At 45.2% G+C, this 22568-nt stretch overlaps 2 protein-coding genes across 3 annotated transcripts in view; one reads left to right on the top strand and one right to left on the bottom strand.

Moving 5' to 3' along the window:
* LOC144669307 (carnitine O-palmitoyltransferase 1, liver isoform-like) overlaps positions 1-22568 on the top strand; it is a 534090-nt gene that overhangs the window by 412310 nt on the left and 99212 nt on the right. The gene's annotated exons all lie outside the window — the stretch shown is intronic.
* LOC144669300 (cyclin-dependent kinase inhibitor 1-like) lies at positions 3146-9744 on the bottom strand. 2 transcript variants are annotated; one of them, XM_078531653.1, is made up of 3 exons: positions 9224-9744; positions 8407-8543; positions 3146-5138 (listed from the first exon to the last, which is right to left on the bottom strand). In XM_078531653.1, the coding sequence occupies exons 1-2, from the start codon at positions 9642-9644 to the stop codon at positions 8461-8463; spliced, it is 504 nt and encodes a 167-aa protein (XP_078387779.1). In that variant the 5' UTR covers positions 9645-9744; the 3' UTR covers positions 3146-5138; positions 8407-8460. The 2 variants fall into 2 exon arrangements, with proteins under 2 accessions (XP_078387779.1, XP_078387780.1); XM_078531654.1 differs by having other exon boundaries at positions 8411-8543.

The raw sequence follows: 22568 nt of genomic DNA, 5'->3' as shown, positions 1-22568 counted from the left end.
ACACTATTAAGGAAGAACACTTGGGCCAGGGTTGCCGCTAGGCATACCATCATAGAACAGTTACAGCACAGAGGGAGGCCATTCAGCCCATTGTGTTTGTGTCATTTCTCTGAAAGAGTTCCTCAGGGTAGTGTCCTTGGCCCAACCATCTTCAGCTGCTTCATCAATGATCTTCCTTTCATCATAAGGTCAGAAGAGTAGGTACTGGCGGGTTTAGCGGCCTTAAAAGTGGATAAATCTGCAGGCCCGGATGAGATATATCCCAGGCTGTTGAGGGAGGCAAAGGAAGAGATATCAGGGGCCCTGGCAGTAATTTTCAAATCCTCTCTGGCCACAGGTGAGGTGCCAGAGGACTGGAGGACTGCTAACATTGTCCCATTATTAAAAAAAGGGAGGAAGGGGTAGACCAGGAAATTAGAGGCCAGTCAGTCTAACTTGGGCAGTGGGGAAGTTACTAGAAAGAATTCTGAGGGACAGAATATATCTGCACTTGGAGAGACACGGATTAATCAAAGATAGTGTGGATTTGTTAAGGGAAAGTTGTGTTTGACAAATTTGATTGAATTCTTTGAGGAGGTAACCAGGAATGTTGATGAGGGTAATGCATTTGATGTGCTCTACATGGACCTTAGCAAGGTTTTTGATAAGGTCCCTCATTAAGCTGGTCAAGAAAGTATGAGCCCATGGGATCCAAGGCAAAGTGGCACATTGGGTCCAAAATTGGCTGAGAGGCAGGAAGCAGAGGGTGATGGTAGAGGGATGTTTCTGTGACTGGAAGTCTGTTTCCAGTGGGGTTCCGCAGGGCTCGGTGCTGGGCCCTTGCTGTTTGTGGTGTACATAAATGATTTGGACTTAAATGTAGGGGGGTATGAACAAGACGTTTGTGGATGACATGAAAATTGGTAGGGTGGTAAATAGTGAGGAGGATAGCCGTAAACTGCAGGAGGGCTGGTCAGGTGGGCAGAGCAATGCCAAATGGAATTCAATCCAGAAAAATGTGAGGTAGTGCACTTGGGGAGGGCTAACAAGGCGAGGGATTACAGGTTGAATGGTAGGACCCTGGAAAGTGCTGAAGATCAGAGGGACCTTGGTGTGCATATCCACAGATCCCTGAAGGTAGCAGGGCAGGTAGATAAGGTGGTTAAGAAGGCATATGGGATATTTGCCTTTATTAGCTGAGGCGTAGAATATAAGAGCAGGGAGGTTATGCTGGAACTGTATAAAACGCTGGTTAGGCCACAACTGGAGTACTGTGTGCAGTTCTGGTCACCACATTATAGGAAGGATGTGATTGCACTGGAGAGGATGCAGCGGAGAGTTACCAGGATGCTGCCTGGGCTGGAGGGTCTGAGCTATGAGGAAAGATTGGATAGACTGGGGTTGTTTTCCTTGGAGCAGCAAGGGTTGAGAGGGGACCTGATAGAGGTGTATAAGATTATGAGGGACATAGATGGGGTGGACAGGAAGGCACTTTTTCCATTAGTAGAGGGGTCAATAACCAGGGGTCATAGATTTAAGCTAAGAGGTAGAAGGCTAAGAGGGGAGTTGAGGAGAATTTTTTTCACCTAGAGGGTGGTGGGAGTTTTGAACTCAGTGCCTGAAATGTTGTTGAGTCAGAAACTCTCATATTGTTTAAGAAGTATTGAAATATTCACTTGTATTGCCATAGCCTCCAGGGCTATGGGCCAAGCGCCAGAAAATGGGATTAGTGTAGTCAGATCTTTGTTGACCGGCGCAGCCACGATGGGCTGAATGGCCTCCTTCCGTGCTGTAAACATCTATGAGTCTTTGAGACTATAAGTGGGGATGTTCGCTGATGATTGAACAATGTTCAGCACCATTCATGACTTCTCAGATACTGAAGCAGTCCATGTGCAAATGCACATGGGCAAAATATAGGCTTGGACTGACAAGTGGCAAGTAACATTCGTGCCACACAAGTGCCAGGCAATGACCATCTCCAACAAGAGAGAATCTAACCATCGCCCCTTGACATCCAATGACATTATCATCGCTGTACCCCTACTATCAACATCCTGGGGGGTTACCATTGACCAGAAGCTGAACTGGACTAGCCATATAAATATGACTAGAGGAGCAGGTCAGAGTCTAGGAATCCTGCAGCAAGTAACTCACCTCCTGACTCCCCAAACCCTGCCCGCCATCTACAGGCACAAGTCAGGAGTGTGATGGAATACTGTCCACTTGCCTGGATGAGTGCAGCTCCAACACTCAAGAAGCTCAGCACCATCCAGGACAAAGCAGCTCACTTGATTGGCACCCCATCCACAAACATTCACTCCCTCCACCAATGCACAATGGCAGCAGTGTCTGCCATCTATAAGATGCGCTGCAGAAACTCACCAAGGCTTCTGAGGCAGCACCTTCCAAACCCATGACCGCTACCATCTGGAAGGACAAGGGCAGCAGACACTTGGGAACACCACCACCTGGAAGTTCCCCTCCAAGCCACTCACCATCCTGACTTGGAAATATAACGCCGTTCCTTCACTGTCGCTGGGTCAAAATCCTGGAGCTCCCTCCCTAACAGCACTGTGTGTGTACCTACACCATATAAACTGCAGCGGTTCAAGAAGGCAGCTCACCACCACCTCAAGGGAAATTAGGGATGGGCAATAAATGCTGGTCCAGCGAAGCCCACATCCCAAGAAAGAATAAAAGAGCAATTCACCTATCCCTCATCTTTTCCCCATCAAATGCTTTCTCTCCAGATAATTAACCAAGTCCCTTTTGAAAGCTACATTTGAATCAGACTCCCCTTCTCAGGCCGCGGATTTCAAATCCTACCCTCGTGCTGCCTGAGTAAAAAGGTTTTTCCTCATGCCACTATTGATCCTTTAGCCATTCACCTTAAACTGGTGTCCTCTGGTTCTCCATCCTTCCGTCCTTGAGATTTGAATGATTTTGAACTCCTCTATCAAATCTCCTCAACCATTGGAGAACACATAGGAGAACAGCCCCAGCTTCTCCAATCTATCCGTGTAACTTAAATCCCTCATCCCTCGAACCATTCTTGTGAATCTTTTCTGCGCACTCTCCAATGTCTACACCTCTTTCTTGCTGGTAAATTGGGAAGGAGAGGAAAGTTTTACAAAATGAAGGAAGCAGCCACTGACAACTTGCACCAAGTTTAAAAAATGAATTTGTTTTATTTAATTACAATCCCATCAAGATGGTAACTGCTAAAATGATTTTGCACAGGGTCATTGTTCCATTATCCTAAGAATTCACATGCAAACAGAAAAGAATCTAAATTATACACAACTTCTTTAAACATTCTGCAACATCAGTTACAATAATTTTTAAATGAAATGTATGCAACTTTACACACAATAATATAACTTATAAAGTCTTTTTTTTCCTATTTTACAGAAGTTTGTACAAAGATCCCTATTGCTGGGTTTGACTTTTGCTGAATTCTGGTGGTCCAGAGGGATGAGCAGGTTGTCTTATGAGGAAAGGTTGGACAGGCTAGGCTTGTATCTGTTGGAGGTTAGAATAGGAAAAGGTGGCTTGATTGAAACATACAAGATCCTGAGGGGTCTTGATAGAGTGGATGTGGAGAGGATGTTTCCTCTTGTGGGAGAATCTAGAACCAGTGGTCACTGTTTAAAAATAAAGGCTCACCCATTTAAGACAGAGATGAGGAGAAATATTTTCTCTCAAAGGGTCGTGAATCTTTGGAACTCTCTTCCTCAAAAGATAGTGAAAGCAGAGTCTTTGAATATTTTTAAGGCAGAGGTAGATAGATTTTTGATAAGCAAGGGGGTGAAAGGTTATCAGGAGTGAGCGGGAATGTAGAGTTGAGATTATAATCAGATCAGCCATGATCTTATTGAATGGTGAAGCAGGCTCAAGGGGTCTAGTGGCCTACTCCTGCTCCTGATTCCTGATGTCAGTTTGTATGTCATAGGGTTAATTATTTTTGGACACATGCAGTTTACAAGATCTGTTTTCCCTTGTTCCCATGGGTCATGTGGAACCTTAAGGAGTTTTTTCACATTGTCACAGTCCCAGAAATACTCCGCCTGATTTTAGGACCTGCTGAGCCAGTGCTGGGGCCTTTTTGGACTGTCCTGGTGCTGGACCTCAGAGCTATATTCCATTGGTGTATCTCCTCACCAAGGTGGTGGACGTCAGTGACAGGCAGTGCCCACATCAGACCTCCAGTGTCCATATCGAAGGCTCAAGGGCTGATGAGATGTAGCTTTGTACGAACATTGGAGAACCAATTTGTTTAACCAATTTTGTCAGATATCTGAGTGGACTGAAAGCAAGGACTACTGGACACACCCCACCACCCAACCCCACCTCCCAGCAGGCTGACTTGTGCCACTTGAAGCTCATCGTGGCTGCAGTATAACTCCAGTCCATTGCAAAGCTCCATGTCTCAGTGGTACTGCCAGTGCCAAGTGAGCTTTTTTGTTTACTGTGACATAGAACCTCTCTAACGCTAGGATACAGACAGAGGGGTGGAATGCAGTTTGTGCAGACGTTCCCACCCACAGCATTCCAGCTCTATGCCGCTCACACTCAAGTTGATCTGCCGACACATATTGCACAGAAACTCTGCAAACACTACCTGCAGGAGAACTGCAGCTCAGGATTCTCGGGTCAAGTACAGCACCAGGTTAGATGCAGAGTGGCACTGCCTCAGTGTTAACTGTGCAAGGTGCAGGCCGCGCTGCAGTATTTGTCCACTCCCCCCTCTGCCCCACACCAGCCACCTTGGAGTATAGATATTCCTGACTCATGATGAGATAGCGAGCTAGCTTTCTAATTCCCAATCGTGCAAAGGCAACAGATTCAGCTGTTCATGACCCTGAGAGTGTTCAGTGTGAATACAGTGAGGGATTTTTCTGTGCCCTGTGCTTTCGAGTGTGCAGAGTGTGTCCTGAAAGGTTCTGCATCCATGGAAGATCCAGATGGAATGACAGTGGTTCCGGTTTCCACAATCCAGAAGCCTTATCGATTCCCAATGCATGCGGTTTGAAACTGTCCTTTGCTCTTGGAGACTCCATTCAGGCTTTATCATGTTCAGGATCTGATTAACTTTCATCTCGGTAGAAGGTGTCTCAAGGCCACGAGTTTATTGAAATACCCAATGCGAAAAGTATCTGAAAGAGGCAAATGGAACAACATTATTTCCAAGCCTGAATGTTGGTTGTCCTAGTGTCTAGTGAGCAACACACCAATGACGAAATCATATGAGCCAACACTGACATTGTGCTAACACTTCTTGTGGAATGCTCATTCTCATTTTCAAACCTCAAATCACCTCCGTAACCTCCTCCAGCCCTACAACCTTCTGACCTATCTTTGCTCCTCCAGTCATGACCTCCAGCTCATCCCTAATTTGCTTCACCCCACTATCAGTAACAATACCTGCAACCTTCTAGGCCCTAAGCTCTGGAATTCCCTCCCTAAACCTTCCCCATCCCCCCACCCCGTCTTCACCTCCTTTAAGACACTGCTTAAAATTTAGCTCTTTGACCAGAGTTTTCAGTCACCTGTCCTGATATTTCTTTCACTGGTGTCAAATTTGTGGCTGGATTACGTTGTTGTGAAACGCCTTGGGATATTTTGTCACTAAATGCAAGCTGAAGCTCTTAAATCATCATCCAAAACTGATCCCATCGCCACCCCGACTCTGTAACCACTAGTAATTCACCCTGATGTAATTCACCCTGATGTAATTCACCCTGATGTAATTCACCCTGATGTAATTCACCCTGATGTAATTCACTCTGATGTAATTCACTCTGATGTAATTCACCCTGATGTAATTCACCCTGATGTAATTCACTCTGATGTTACACAACTTTCTCTGAGCACAGCCCACCTTCAGAGGGACAAGGTATAATTACAATGCTGGGACTAGAACAAATATTCACACAGCTGTCATACGTGCCATCCCTTGGGTAGCATCAGCGGCCATGACAGATCTAAAAGAAAAATTCCCATCACAATTTTCAAGTTGCAGTTTGAGTGCAAGTTGCAGGGCCCAAAGTTCTGGACCCTGGGAGGAGTCATCACTCAATCAAGGTAGCTCTGGAGGTTTACAGGCAGCCTTGCTACCACATTTTAATATGACTGACCATTCAGCCACCCCAACACCCCTACCAGATCAGAGAGCAGCAGATCACTGACAAGTTGCATTCATAACTGCCTCACCAATGAGTGAGAGGGGAACAAGCGATGATTTGGGCAGAAACCATTGAGGGACATTTATATATATATATGCCACCCCCAGGAAAATTAAATCGTTTTCACTAATACTTGTGACAGAAAGCGAATTTGTGTTTTGAATTTAAGAAGCTGTTTTATCATGAGAAAGTAATAGAGCTAAACTCTAGATAACAGGAGAACAGCAATGTCATGAAAAGATGTTCTTTATTTTAAATTGTGTTTGTAAATGTACCTCCCCTCCTTGCTGGGGTGCAGATCCCACCTTACACTCCCCTCACCCGTACTTCATTCCAGCAGGCGTGCGTGCCTAAGCTTGGAGAGTTGACTATTGGCACACTATTCAACCAGGGGGGGCAGAACATCGCCACTTTTGTGTTCTCATCAGTCCCATGTCTACACCTGTACAGAGAGCTGGGATGTGTCAAGGGGTTAAATCAAGGATCAAGTGCAGGACATGAAGCTGTGGAGTGGAGGTGGAGGGGGGTTGCAGGTGGTGGTGAGGGTGAATCACATCCCACGTTTAAAATATATTGGCGAAAGGTGGAACAATTCTATGCTCGTTCCCATCCCCTCAGCACAAGTGGTGCAAACACACATTTTGGTGGGAGGCGGGAGGCTAGGGTTGGTGGAGAGGTCATTGGATAGTAACCAGGAGCAGGAACGCCAGCTGATTCCGATTGAGGGTGATTATCCACCCTCCCTCATCCCAGGAACAGAAGTATTGGCGGATTGACCAAAGCACAAGAGGTCAGCTCCCAGATACCTGGGAGTCCTCACTGAAACCTCTCGAATTAAGAACAGCTCTCAGGTGAGACACACTTTGGGCAATTTAACCAAGACAAGTTTCCAGAATAATATAATTGCCAAACACTGTTTCGAGTGAAGCCATTTTAAAACAGGCAGACTAAAGCCAATAGGAAATACTGGGCAGAATTTTGCAGCCCCTCTCACTGCCAGGATTTTCTGGTCCCACAAAGTCAATAGACTTTTGAACAGCTCACTGCATTTTCCAGACTCCACCCCGCCCCACCCCACCCCACCCCACCCCACCTGCAAAATTCCTCCCAAATCTTTATTCATTCATGGGATGTGGGTGTCACAAGCAAACATTTGTTACCCAACCTTAATTGCCCTTGAACTGGATATTTCAGAGGACAGTTAAGAGTCAAGCACATAGCTGTGTACTGGAAGTCACATGTAGACCAGACCAGGACATTAGTGAGCCAAATGGGTCTTTTTGACAATCAAGGTAGTTTCATGGTCATTACTGAGACTAATATTATTTATCTACCCTAGTGGGATTTGAACCCATGCCCCCAGAGCATTATCCTGGGCTACCTGGATTACTAGTCCAATGACATTACCACTATGCCAACATCCACAGTGTTAAAGTGTCAACCACAAAGCATGTGTGCACACATCGGTGTACTGGTCTTGGGATTAATGAGAAAGTTATGCTCAATTTAAAATCATGGAGAAAACAAGCCCTTAAGAGTCTGGGCAACTCAGTAACCTGAAACTGAAGATTCCACACCGCACTCCACTGCTCCCTTCACCACCCAAACTGGCTGAATTCCATAAAAATCCCTCCCCCCCCCTCCCTCTCACTCGCAGTCCCTTCCCCCTCGCTCCCACCTCTTTCTGGAGGGAAACAGGCTGATTATTCCTGCCATTTTCCACAACTCTGGGTAGCAAGTTCCAGGGAGAGGGAGTGAGGGGTGATAATTTGATGAATTGTGGGGTGGGCAGGAGACATAAAGGGGACAACCCACCAAACAGCCAGAATTAAGATTTAGCTGCATAGGGAGAAACATGTTACAACATACTCCAAACACCCAGAAACTGACACTTAAACAAAAAAAAGGGGACAATTCAGTTTCAACCAAGAGAAGACTGAAAGAAGCAATTCACTTGAGTTGCTCTTATCCATAAAATCTTTGCCGCAAAATTGTTACTGATGGAGATAATTGAACTTTGCAAACCTGTTTATTTAAGCGAATAAAGTCAGATCAAAGCAGGTTTTCCCCTGGGGAAATGTTACGTTTCAGAAAGGGGTATCACGTTGAGTTTGAAAAGGGATGAATTTCGTCTGAAGTTACTTAAATACGAGCAATGGCCCGTGTAATCTGATCACACATTGATCCGGGCTCAGCACTCCCCAATGCTCTACAATTCCAGTTTATTTAAATTTCAGACTCACCTCTTCTCTCTCTCTCTCTCCTTTCACTTCCCAGCTCATCCCTGTATATTTTACCGAATCCTCTTCCTTGGCGTCCTCATCCTGGGAATCAACTGCTTGGAACTGACCATCCTCTTGCGCTTTGGGAAGAAATCTGGGGTAGAAAAGAGCAGAAAGGGAGAGGATGGTTAGGGCAAATCTGTACACACACACACACATATTTTTATGTGTTTTAAAGTTTTAAAGAGCCCGGAACTTTAAAAAAATAAGAGCAAAACAAACATTTGAGAGCTAGCGTTGAGTGTGAGCACAGTGAGGGAGTCACAGCCCACAACTTCCAACTCACTGTTCAAAACAAAACTCTTATTTCTTACAAGCCGCAGACTCTCCTAGCAAAACATTTTCGAACAGACTACAAAAATTCTCCGGGGCAGAAGAAAAAAAAAAGTTTTTTTTCCCCCCCAAACTTCATTGTGGGTTAAAAAAAAAGGAAACATTTTTGAGACAAACTGTAAATTCACTGGGCCAAAAGAAAAAAAAACCTCTTTACAAAACTTAGCAAACTTTTTTTTTAAGAACAAAACTTTTTTTCCCCACCCACCCACCCAACCCAACAAGATTACAAATGGGGAAACACTTTTATTCTGTTTTTGTTGTGGATTTCCAGCATCCGCAGTAGCTTTTTGTTTTTAAACACTTTTAGACACTGACCAACACTCTACAATTCCAAAGAATTTTACAGACTGGGGCTGTTTAGAAACTATTGTCAACAAACATTACTCATGCTGAACCGCTGCATTTGTTTTTCTCTCTCTCTTTGATTTCACAATCTACCTGTTATGGGGGCTGGGATTTCCCGCTGTCGGTTCCTGGAGGCTTTGGCTCCCTTTTCCCTGTTGTTTGCACTGTGGGTCTTCGCCTTCCCGTTGCCCTCCAGCCTCCTGGGGGTCTCGGGGTCGCACCTAGTGTCGGTGATGGGCAGGGATGGAGAGGGATTCCGGTAAAAGCTGGGCAGGTCCCGGGTGTCGAAAGCTTCCCAGATGTAATTGCCAGCCAGGGGGTTGTGGTTCTCGAAATCGAAGTTCCACCTCTGGCAGTGAGACTTCTTGATGTCCTTGAGCTGTTTCTTCAGGTCCCTCCTCAGCTCATCGTGATCCACCGTTCCAAACAAGCTCTTACACACCGCCTTGTTCAGGTATCTGGGCTGCCTTCTCCCTTCAGACTCTTCCACAGTCAAACTGGGCAAGTGAGACATGGTAACGAAAAGAAAAAAAAACAAAAATACCCCTCCCCAGAATAAATCTTCAAGACTTGTTATTGCGTCCAAAAAAAATTTCAGGTTGTTTTCCTCCAGTTCAGAATCGAAAACCTTTGACAATATTTGGAGGTTCTCTTTTTTTGCATCAGCAGATTGAAAATTCCTCTACTCCCATTCCAGGAATCTTTCCTGCATCTGGCACAGCCCAGAGTTAAAGGAGTCAGTGTTTCCCCACCCCACCCCCCCACCCACCACTTCTGTACTTGTGCAAACTGAGCGCTGTCTTATTTATTCAGGAGTGAGTGAAAAGCACAGCGGGGATTCCAATCCAAAAGCAAAGTCTGACGTTAACACTGACGATGGGGGCTGTGTTTTGTATGTAAATGCTGCAGGGGCGGGAGAGATAGAGGGGCAGGCACACAGACATAGAGAGGGGGAGAGAGAGAGAGACACACACACACATCAAGAGTGAGTGAGACAAGACACACACTCACTCAGGCAGAGACTCAAAGGGAGACACAGGAAGACAGACAGAGAAAAATGCAGGAGAAAAGTCAGACAGAGAGATGCAGACACACACGGAAGAAAAGGGAGACAGAGACACAAAGTGACATACAGAAACAGGGAGAGAAGCACAGGGGGAGACAGATACACAAAGAGAGACGCACAGACACACACACACACTCAGAGACACATACACACACAGAGGTAGAGAGACACACAGGGAGAGACAGAGAAATAAAGGAGAAAGAGAGAGACACAGAGACAGATATAGATGAAGAGAGGGAGACAGAAACAGAGAGAGGGAAAGAGACACACACATAAAGAAAGACACAGAGGAAGAGAGACACACAAGGACAGAGACCCAGAAAGGGCCACGCACAGACAGACATGGAGAGAGACACACACAAAGAGAAACACAGAGACAGATAGAACACAATAGGAGCAGGAGTAGACCATTGGCTCGTTGAGCCTGCTCCGCCATTCAATACAATCATGGCTGATCTTGGGCTTTAACTCCATTTCCTTGCCCATTTCCCATATCCCTTGATTCCCTGAGATACCAAAACTCTCTATTCCAGCCTTAAATGTATTCAACGATAGAGTATCCACAGCTTCTGAGGTAGAGAATCCCAAAGATTTACAACCCTTTGAGTGAAGAAATTTCTCCTCGTCTCAGTCCTAATTAATCAACCTCTTGAGTCTGTGCCCCCGTGCTCTCGATTCCCCAGTCAGGGGAAACCTCCTCTCAGTCTCTACCCGGTCAAGCCCCTTCAGAATCTCATATGTTTCAATGAGATCGTCTCTCATTCTTCTAAAACTCCAGAGAATATAAACCCAATTTACTCAGCCCCTCATCATAGGACAACCCCCTCATCCCAGGGACCAATCTAATGTACTTTTGCTGTCTTCAATGCCTCCGAAACAAGTATACCTTTCCTTAAATATAGAGATCAAAAGTGCACACACTACTCCAGGTGTGATTTCACCAAAACCCTGTACAATTTTAGCAAGATCTTCTTTATTCCATTACTCTTACATTATTTATTACATTACATGCTTGCTGTACCTGCATGCTAACATTCTGAGTTCCTTGCATGAGCATACCCAATTCTCTCTGACAGAGACACACTGAGAGGGAAACAGGGACTGACGGAAAGACCCACAGAAACACACATACAGCAACAGAGAGGGACACACACACAAACACGGGGAGAGAGTGAGAGACACACAGGCAGAGAAAGACACAGAGTCAGGGAGAGATGAAGAGAGAGAAACAAAGATACACACACCGAAACAAACACACAGACACAGAAAGGAAGAGACACACACACAAACACACAGAGAAAGATGGAGATACAGTGAGGGAGACACAGACACAAAGAGGGAGGGAGAGAAAGAACACATGTACACATGCACAGGAGATATAGAGACACAGGCAGAAACACAGAGGCACACAGAGAGACAGACAAATGGAGAGGAAGATAAAGACTGAGAGAGAGAGACATACATACACAGAGAGGGACAAAGACACATACATACACAGGCAGGGACACAGAGATAGAGAAACAAGACAGAGACACAGAAAGGGACATAGCATTATTTTTCAATTAAGCAGAATTGTTGTTATCAATCAATCAGGACTGACTGCAACCAATATGGTGAATATGTTGAGGTTAATCAAAGTATCAGACAGGATATAACACACTTAGTTATACAGCAAAAATGGCTGGACAGCTGGCATATGTAAACAGCTCTTTTCTTTTTGCTTCTTAGTTCTTTGCGTGTCAGCTGTGGCTCAGTGGGTAAGTCACAAAGTTTGGGGTTCAAGTTCCACTCCAGGACCTGAGCACAAAAATCAAAGCAGACACTCCGGGTGCAGCGCTGAGGGAGTTGGAGGTGCTGCCTTCCAGGTGAAACGTTAAACTGAGGCCGTGCTCCCCTCCCACATGGATTGTGACACTATTTTGGAGAGGAGCAGGGAAGTTCTCCTTGGCGTCCAGGCCAATATCTATCCCTCAATCAACATCACAAAAAACAGATTATCTGGTCATTATCACATTGTAGTTCCTGGGAGCTTGCTGTGCACAAATTGTGTTTCCTACGTTACAGCAGTGACTACACTTCAACAAGTACATCATTGGGAAGCACTTTGAGATATCCAATGGCCATGAAAAGTGCTATATAAATGCCAGTCTTTCTAGCTTCTTCTTGAAGTCTTCAGGAATAATCCAAAAGTGTCAGACTGAGGTCAGCATGGATTCACCTTTGGGAGTTCCTGTCCACCACCTACTGTAATGGAATTTTCCAAACCCCTTTTCTTTATAAACTTCCACAGGGATGGATCTGACTTAACAGTCCTGTGAAAGCTCCCCTTTACTACAAGTGCCCAATGGCATGTTAAGTTCTTTGTTTAAACCATGAAGATGAGCCCACCCTTATGTTACCTTCCACTTAATGGATCTCTACATCCTTTACTCATGATTTCTGTTCTTAACCAGCCATGTTCTTACAGCAAGCGCAGGATTGCTTTCCTTATCTCTTTCTGCGCTAATTTCCATGATCAAATTCATAAATCCTTTGAATGCCATCCAGGGCCTTCAAGCCTACTTTCAGTCAGGGGCCTCATTGTCCATATTTGCCTGTTATCAGTTCATGTTCAGAGCTGTTTGTAAAGCCAGCTCTGGACTAACTGCTCTAACTCCTGATCAGACTATTGAACCATGGGGGGGAATTCACTAAAGTAACTTCCATTTGACTTCCGCATACAAATTAACTCACATTTCAGCAAGATTCTGAATTAGATACGGTTAACTGAAACACCTAATGTGCCTTGGTTATCTATTCGTTTATGCATTTACACAACTCTGCTTCCTTTTCTAGGCTAGCTTTCATCAGCTAAGAATAACCATTCTACTAGTGCTGTCTGGAAAAGGAAACTTAAGCACTTTTCAATAAAACAAAACTGACAGCACTAACCTAATCCTCTACCCATTCCATTTATATTACTATATGGTTATATATATATACTGGGCATGTCGTTAATTTCTAACAATAGAGATATGGCAAACAGAAGCAGAGAGAGACACATACACCTAGACAGACAGAATGGGAAACAGAAAGAGAGAGAGAAACCAGAGAGAAAGAGAGACACAGAGGGAGTCACACACACAGACACACACACACACACACACAGGGCAGAATTTTACATTTGCCGTGTGCAGGGGTGGGCCCCACACGCTGGAACGTAAAATGACGCGCGATGATGTCGGGCGTGCGTCCCGACATCATCGTGCTGTCTCGCGATACTTCATTTGGCAGATGCGCACCAGAGTCAGCTGCACGCCCGCCGACAATTGAAAGGCCTAACAAGGCCATTAACATATTAATTAACGCCAAATTTACGCTGCATGTCCAACCTAATGGTCAGCGGGCAGGTGAAAAGGCCACGCGGCCTTTACGTTTTTTTAGGAAACCTCATCCACGAGCGGGATGAATTTTCCCAAAGCTAATGCTGATTATATAAGAAATTATATAAGGGATTATATAAGAACTTTATTTTGAAAATAAAAACATGTCCTATCTCAGGTGACACAGTCACATGAGGGGACATGTTTCATGAAATGTTTAATGATTTTAATCTTTTATTTAAAAAGCGCTTCAATCTCCCTGCCTCAGCTCCATGCCTCAGGGAAATTGAAACGCACTTTTGTGCGAAAGAGCATTGGACCTGACCCCCCCTCCTCCCCCAACCCGCACAGGTAGCGTTCAGTGCTACTGCTCGTGATCCACGCTGGGTGGGCCTTAATTGGCCCGCGAGCATGAAATCGCGGTGCCGAGCCAATCACGGGCAGCAGTGGGCTCAGCGAACGCCCCCGCCCACTCCCGCTGAGCCCACCCAACCAACGTAAAATCCTGGCCACGCAGTTTGGTAGTTTTCCAAATGCCACCAGATATTCACCCTCCCCACAGAGACAGAAACAGACACACACACACAGACAGAAACAGACACACACACACACACACACACACAGACACACACACAGACAGACAGAAACAGACAAACACACACACAGACAGAAACAGACACACACACAGAGATACACACACAGACAGAAACAGACACACACACACAGACACACACACAGACAGACAGAAACAGACACACACACACACATAGACACACACACACAGACAGAAACAGACACACACACACAGATACACACACAGACAGAAACAGACACACACACACACACAGACACACACACAGACAGACAGAAACAAACAAACACACACAGACAGAAACAGACACACACACAGAGATACACACACAGACAGAAACACACACACACACACAGACACACACACAGACAGACAGAAACAGACAAACACACACAGACAGACACACACACACAGACAGAAACAGACACACACACACAGATACACACACAGACAGAAACAGACCCACACACAGGCACAGACACAAACACACACACACAGTTTGGTGGTTTTCCAAATGCCACCAGATATTCACCCTCCCCACACACAAAGAAACAGATACACACAGGCACAGGCACACACACACATAAACACAGACACATAGAAACACACACACACACACACACAGACACACACACCCACAGACACAAGCACACACAGTTTGGTGGTTTCCAAATGCCACCAGATATTCACCCTCCCTGCACACACAGAAACAGATACACACAAACACACAAACACACACGGTTTGGTGGTTTCCAAATGTTTTTTTTTATTCATTCACAGGATGTGGGCATCACTGGCTGGGCCAGCATTTATTGCCCATCCCTAATTGCCCTTGAGAAGGTGGTGGTGAGCTGCCTTCTTGAACCGCTGCAGTCCACGTGGTGTAGGTACACCCACAGTGCTGTTAGGGAGGGAGTTCCAGGATTTTGAAACTCCTTTTCTAACAGCACTATGGGTGCACCTACATCTCATGGACTGCAGATATTCACCCTCCCCATACACTCAGAAACACATACACAAATGCACAAAAATACCTATACACATATATAATTGTACACGCAATCACACACACACACACACACAATCACACACACATACAATCACACACACACATACAATCACACACACACAGCTGCAGGTAAAATGGGTCAACATTTAAAAACAAAAATAAGCCCAAAGAAAATGAAGGGATGATCAGCCATTGGGTCAATCTGACATCCCATATCCTGTGTATGGGAACACATTCCTGGCGAAAATCCAATTTTGCAGTAAAGAACAACAATAACTTGCATTTATTTGTCATCTTTGAATGTAGTAAATATCTCAAGGCACTTCATAGGAGCATTGTCAAAAGTTGTCACCAATATACAAAAGGAGCTGTTTGGACAGGAGATCAAAAACTTGGTCAAAAAGAAACCTTTAAAGAGGAGAGGTGGAGAGATCTAGGGAGGGAATTCTAGAGTCTAGGGCCTAGGCCTCTGAAGGTGCAGCCACCAATAGTGACACGATTAAAATCGGGGATGCACAAGAGGCCAGAATTGTAGGAGTGCAGCATTTCAGTGGGTTGTAGAGCCAGAGAGGATTAGAGAGATAGCGGGTGAGGCTATTGAAAACAAAGATGAGAATCTTAAAATTGAGGCCTTGTTCAGCCAGAAGCTAATGTATATCACTGAGCGCAGGGGTGATGGGTGAGCAGCAATTTAAGGATAAAGACAGCAGGGCTTTGGTCGAGCTCAAGTTTATGAGGTTGGAAGATGGGAGACCAGTCAAGAATGCATTGGAATAGTCAAGTCTAGAGGCAACACAGAGTTGACCAACATGGTGGAAAGCATCGTCCTATGAGGCAGAAGGCTGCCACTGGAGGTAACGAAGACACAGATGAGGGTTTCAGCAGCAGATGAGCTGAGGCAGGGGCAGAGTTGGGTAATGCTAGGAAATGAGTCGACTTAGTGAAGGCACAGATGTGTAGTTGGAAGCTCATCTCAGGGTCAGATAACACACCAAGGTTTCAACCAAACTGGCTCAGCGTCGGATGGTTGCCAGGGAGAGGGATGGACATTTTACCATGTTAAAGGCACAATATAAATATCACGTTGTTGTTATCAGGATATTACAGAGATAAGGAGGGTTGAGGGCATGGGAGAAAGATTTGAACATAAGGAGGAGAATATTAAAATCAAGCCATAGTCGGACTGGGAGCCAATGTTGGTCAGTGAGCACAGGTGTGATAGGTGAATGGGACTTCATGTGAGTTAGGCTACGGATGAGTTTTGGATGAGTGGAAGTTTCCAGAACATGGGAGTTAAGAAGTGGGTCAGGAAGGCAGTGGAGTAGTCAAGTTTAGAGGTAAGCATGGGTATGGGCTTGAGAAGCAGATGAGGTATAGAAGGGCAATGTTACGGAGGTGCAGGTGGGTGGCTTTGGTAATGACAAGCACATAGGGTTGGTAGGTCATCTCAAGGTCAAATAGGACACCAATGGCTGGTATAGTCTGGTTCAGCCTCAGGCAGCAAATCAAATCACAATTATGAATTAAACTGATCCAGCGGCTGTATATGTTTATGGTGCATTTTGTTAGCGGGCGGGGAATATATTCGGTTGGGGACCTCAGGCAGGAGTCTTGCAGACCCATGCGATAATCTGGCAGTGCGAAGAAAGTCGGGGTGTAAACAGTCACGAGTGCTTCACGTGAGAGGATCTTGGGTCTCCCGGGGTGGATTTGAGTGTCTCTGAGCCAGCTCTCTCTCTTCGGTTGTACAATCCGGTTCCTCCTAGCAGTCGTTAACCTGGTTTTACTGGTGGCAGCTTGAGATGTACAAAGGCACCTGTCACAATAGACCCTATAATGTGTGGGACAGACAGGTGCTACTTAAAAAATCGCTGAGCACACAAAGCTGTCTTTAACAAGCTCTTATCTTGTGTTATCTAACCAAGGGGTGTCTCTGACCTGTACCTTTGAATAAATACCTTTACAGACACTGCCTTGGGCACCAGTCTGAGGAGAGTGGTGTTTATTTTGGTAGCTACTTAGAGTTTAGAATTTGGATGGGGCATGAACTAAAAAGACAAAAACAATGGAACTCAGAAGGAATACATCAGACGAAACTAGAATGAAGATTGAAGTGGATGGTGTCACACTGGAACAAGTGGATATGTTTATGTATTAAGGACAAATGATAACAGAAGATGGTAGATGAGGTGCTGAAGTTAGAAGTGGGACAAAGATAGCCAGAAGTAATTTTGTGAAGATGAAGGATGTGTAAACAACAAGAAAACTCAAGCTTGTAACAAGGGAAAAACTCGTAAGATGCTACATTCTGTCCACTTCACAGAATCACAGAATTGTTATGGCACAGAAGGAGGCCATTTGGCCCATCGTGTCTGCACTGACTCTCCAACTGGAACTTGCCTCGTTCCATTTCCTCTCCCTCTCCCCTAACTCTGCACTTTCCTCCTGTTCAGAAAACGTAAACATTTTCCTGTCTGCCTCAGAAAGCTGGACAATAAATAAAGATCCGTGGAAGGAGATAGAGGGCCTTTGAAAGGTGGATGCCGAGACGAATGCTGAAAATTCCATAGACAGACCGTAAGACAAATAGAGAGGGGCTTGAAATTGCAAGAGCAAAACAACCTCCAAAAAGCGACATCCAGAAAAGAAGATGTCAAATGGATATTTGTTCGGAGTTGAAAAGCTGCAGAGATCTCTGCTAGAGGACAAAGTGGAGGTCAGCAGACAGAGGGTTCGATCTAGGGGTAGTTGGATAATGGATGTCACAGAGTGGTTGCAGACGAGCTACAGTGGCTGTGTGAGGATGGCACAATGCAGACAAGTGTGGCATAGCCTGACAGCAGATCTCCTGGTAGGAGTAGCTACAAGCAGCGGCAGCTACAGCAGCAGAGTCTTTTACAGAATAGCCTCCCCTCCCCATCCAGTCCCCCAAGCCTCCTCCACCATTCAATCAGATCGTAGCTGATCTTTTACCTCAACTGCACTCTCCTGCCCAATCCCCCTATCCAAAGTCCCTTTGGATCCGAAACTGATTCTATCAGCCTCATTCCTGAATATACAACAACTGGGCTCTCTGGGGTAGAGAATTCGAGAAGATTCATAGCCCTCTGAGAGAAGAAATGTCTCCTCATCTCAGTCTTAAATGGCTGACCCTTTATCCTGAGATTATGACCCCTAACTCTAGAATCTCCAGCCAGGGAAAACAGCCTCTCGGCACCTAACCAGCCCAGCCCCTCTAAGAATTTTACATGTCTCAATGAGATCATCTCTAAACTATAGAGAGCGGAGGCCCATTCTACTCAAACTCTCCTCACTGGAGAACCCTCGCGTTCCAGGAGGATCACAGGGTCTTGGAGCAAGGTGAGGGGGATCAAGCCCTCATTTCCCCGATTTTTATTTGTCATCTATTCTCAAGGCCCGTTGCAACCAGTAGAGAGCAGCTTAGCTCAGTGAGTACCACTTTCATTTCTGGATCTATGAAGATCGTGGGTTCAAATCCTTCTGCCAGGGTTTTGAACATAAAATACAGGCTGATGCTCCCAATGCAGTAGTGCAGGAGTGCTGTATTGTCAGTAACTACTACCTATCAGATGCAATATTAGACTGACAAAGTGTACTGCAAATCACACCAGGTACTGGTCTCTGCAGACCCATCCTATAATTTAACTCTCTGATTGTGTGTCCTTAGTGTTCAATCCTGTGCAAATTCACAGCTTGTTTTAATAATTTCAACTTATTTTCCTGGATAAAACCACTTCAAAGTAATAAAAGAGATGATGCAGGTTCTATATGAAAGAGTTCTTGATAAATACATGGTTAGGCTACAGTTCAACTACTGTGTCCAGTTTTTGGCACCTTACAATTGGAAGAATGTCAAGGGCATGGAGAATGTGCAGTCGGGATTCTCTAGAGTTATACCAGGGACAGGGGCTGTGTGAATCTGGTGCTCATTTCACTACAACAAGGGCAAGGGTTATGGTAGATGAGTTCAAACTAAGTGAGTGTGCAAGAATGTGGCAAATGGAATATAATGTGGGGCAGAATTTTCTGCCTATTGGGCGGGCAAGTCCGACCCAATCTCCAGCGGGCGCGGAGCCAATTGCCGCTGGAGAAGCGGGCCACACTGCCATTTTACGTGTGACGTCCACTGGGAAGCGCTATGCGCTCCCTGTGCGGGCAGGGGAGAATCCCTGAAATCGACAGTGCGCTCTTTTGCACATGCGCACAAAAGAGCGCACATCTCCCTGAGGCTAAGTGCAGCCTTAGGGAGATTGCCTGGACTTTAAAAAATATTAAAAATTAATTGAAAAAAAAATTCCCTTACATGTCCCCTCATGTGACAATGTCACATGAGTTGGGACATATTCATAATTTACAGAACAACTTTATTACAATTTTTAAAACCCTACATGAAACCTCATCCCGCCGCTGGATGAGGTTTCATGTTTTTTCTATTTGCCGCCGGGGCTCCCGGCCGACCCGCCAACTTTAAGGTTAGACGGGCAGGTCCTTTAATTGGTTAATTGATCCTGTCGATGGCCTCAAGTGGCCATTGACAGGTTGGCGGGCCCGCAGCTGATTTAGCTGTGCCCCCACCTTCCTGAAAATGTAAATGGGGCGGGGTGACGTCGGGGGTTCTGCCCGACGTCATCCCGCGTCATTTTACGCGTCGGCGAGCGGGCCTCGCCCCCAGCTCACCGATCGCAAAATTCTGCCCATGAAGTTTGGTAGGGAAAACAGAAACGCAGAGTATTTCTTAAATGGTGAGAGGTTGGGAAATGTTGATGTCCAAAGATGTTAATAGTATGTTAATTATATTGTTAGGGTACACAGGTGAAGGGCATTGTTCAATTAAATACTTTGAGCACATATAAATAGGGGACATGTATTGCCTGCCCTGAGAACATAATTTTAATTTAATTCGATAAGTTTCCATTAAAGTTTTTGACTTTTGTTAGAGTGCCCTTTTAAGAGGCTGTACAATAGTTAATTTGCTCAGTTGTTTAATAGTCTTATTTAGAAGAGTATAAATAGGGGGCAGCTGGGACACTGGCTATGGGGAGAGCTATAAGATTAAACAAAGTCAATAAGCTCTCTCAGTAAAGAACAGCTCTGTGTCTTGGTTTTGACTTCATCAACTGGCTTGGATTCTATTAAAACAAGGGACCTGGGTGTCCTTGTTCTTAAGTCACTGAATGCTAGTGTGCAGGTGCAGCAAGCAATTAGAAAGGCAAATGGTCTGTTGGCCTTATTGCAAGAGGATTTGAGTACAGGAGTCTTGCTGCAATTGTATAGAGCCTTGGTGAGACCGCACCTGGGGCATCGTGTACAGTTTGGGTCTCCTTTTCTAAAGAACGATTTACTTGTCATAGAGGTGGTGCAACAAAGGTCCACCAGACTGATTCTTGGAATGGTGGGATTGTCCTATGAGGAGAGATTGAGGAAACTGGCCCTGTATTCTGTAGAGTCTCGAAGAATGAGAGGTGATCTCATTGAAGCATATAAAATTCTTCCAGGGCTCGACAAGGTAGATGATGGAAGGATGTTTCCCCTGGCTGGAGCTCTAGAACCAAGGGACACAGAATAAGAGGTAGGTCATTTAGGACTGAGATGAATCAGCACCCTCTTCTCATACATTTGTATAAATTTGTTTTCCCTGACATTTGGTATCCTTGTGAATTATCCTGATAAGTGCAAGACGAAAAGCTTTGACAAAATGTCCCTTTTTTTTCAGCAATACTCAAGTTCTGTACTACCAAGTGACAACAGCAATTCATAATCCTGCCATGGGATGCATTAAGAAGCAGCTATCTAGCTGCTACACAATTGCAGCAAGACTCCTGTACTCAAATCCTCTTGCAATAAAGGCCAACATACCATCTGCCTTTCTAATTGTTGCTGCACCTGCACACCAGCATTCAGTGACTTAAAAACAAGGACACCCAGGTCCCTTGTTTTAATAGAATCCAGGCTGGTGTGTGAGGGAGAAAGGAATATAAGGTTATTGTGATACAGTGAGATAAAGTTAAATGCAAGAAAGCATAAAAGCTGTCCAATCCAGTTGGGCTAAATGCAAATTCTAGGAATTCCCTGCTGGTCATACGGCTTCAAATTAGACCTTCCACCTCTTTGTGGAAAGTTCCTTTGCAAAGAAGGTCTGGAGAGAGATGCAGTGTTTTTTTTTGGTCCAGATTCATCCTGAGCAGTTCCGTGACGCAGGGCTCTGAGCTCTACGGGCTGTTCCCAGGGATGCACACCAAGACAAACATCAACTGCCACAGGAGGACCATCGACTGGGTGAAAGACAGTTTTTGGTCTGCCCGTGGTCTTACAGTGCAAGAGTTGTCCACAACCAAGCGTTGCGGACTGGCACTTCCCAAGGTCCAGGACTATACGTGCTAAAGCTTGGGTCAGCCTCCACAAAGGCACCATGAAGAAATTTTTACTGTCTAAGGCCTTTTAGCCACAGTACAATGAGGGACTGGTACCTTCAGGCTGTATGCACCCAGAGAATGCTTGACATGAAATGTAAATGTATATTGTAAATACAACGTGTAAGTGTAAGTGTAGTGAGACGTCGCAGGGTGCAGTGTGCTGTGTTGAACAAATTAAGCAGTATTGCACCTTACGCAATGTCAAAATGGAACTGTTATGTAATGTACTTTGATTAATGTTATGAATAAAGTATACTGTGTGAAAGAAAAGCAGAACTGGCTGTTGAGAGGACCACACACCTGCTGCCTGATGCACTGCTTTAATATAAAAGCATGTTTACTCGTAGTCTCAGTGCTGCAAGACAATTTGTTTGCAATTAGTGTCTGGAGAGCTATTAATGCATTTGAAAAAGCACCAAACCCTTTTCTTGAAGAGCAGGCATGGAGCCAACAGTGCTAGGGTGGCACCCCCTGATGGTGAAGGGAGATTGCTCTGCTGCACTGTGCAGTAATTGTGACACCTTCTGGCCAACTAGAGAAGTACGGCAGGAAAGTTGTGAAAAGGATGAAAAGAGCAGGTTTGCAAATCACAGGTTGAGCGTGAGTATTACCCAGTTTAAACAAATAAAGGCCGTTCCAGGACAGGCAAGAATTGACGTGTAAAAATTTACCGCAGAAATCCTGAGTTGTGGAAAAATCCGCCGATGCTCCTGCTTGTAACTGTTGACGAGAAATCCCTTCCAGAAATTACATGCATGTGGACAATGGACAGGGACAGACTTGGCCAGGATTATGACGCCAAACATGGTTAAATGGCCCCCTGTGTTCACTCAGTTCACACATGAAGACTAGTCACTTGGGTAAGTTACTGAAACTTGGAACATGTATGGTACAGGAGGCCATTCAGCCCATTGTTTCTGTGCTGGCTATCCAGCCTAATCCCGCTTTCCAGCCCTTGCTCCCTAGCCCTATAGA

Source organism: Cetorhinus maximus, chromosome 29 (assembly GCF_964194155.1).
Source record: "Cetorhinus maximus chromosome 29, sCetMax3.hap1.1, whole genome shotgun sequence".
NCBI lineage: Eukaryota > Metazoa > Chordata > Chondrichthyes > Lamniformes > Cetorhinidae > Cetorhinus > Cetorhinus maximus.
This window is presented reverse-complemented; position numbering and strand designations above follow the sequence as displayed.

Excerpts from the sequence above, each read along its gene's own strand:
- LOC144669300 (XM_078531653.1), bottom strand. The coding sequence starts at position 9,644 with ATGTCTCACTTGCCCAGTTTGACTGTGGAAGAGTCTGAAGGGAGAAGG. Across the intron at positions 8,544-9,223 it reads AATCCCAGCCCCCATAACAG|ATTTCTTCCCAAAGCGCAAG; the intron begins GTAGATTGTGAA and ends TTTCTACCCCAG.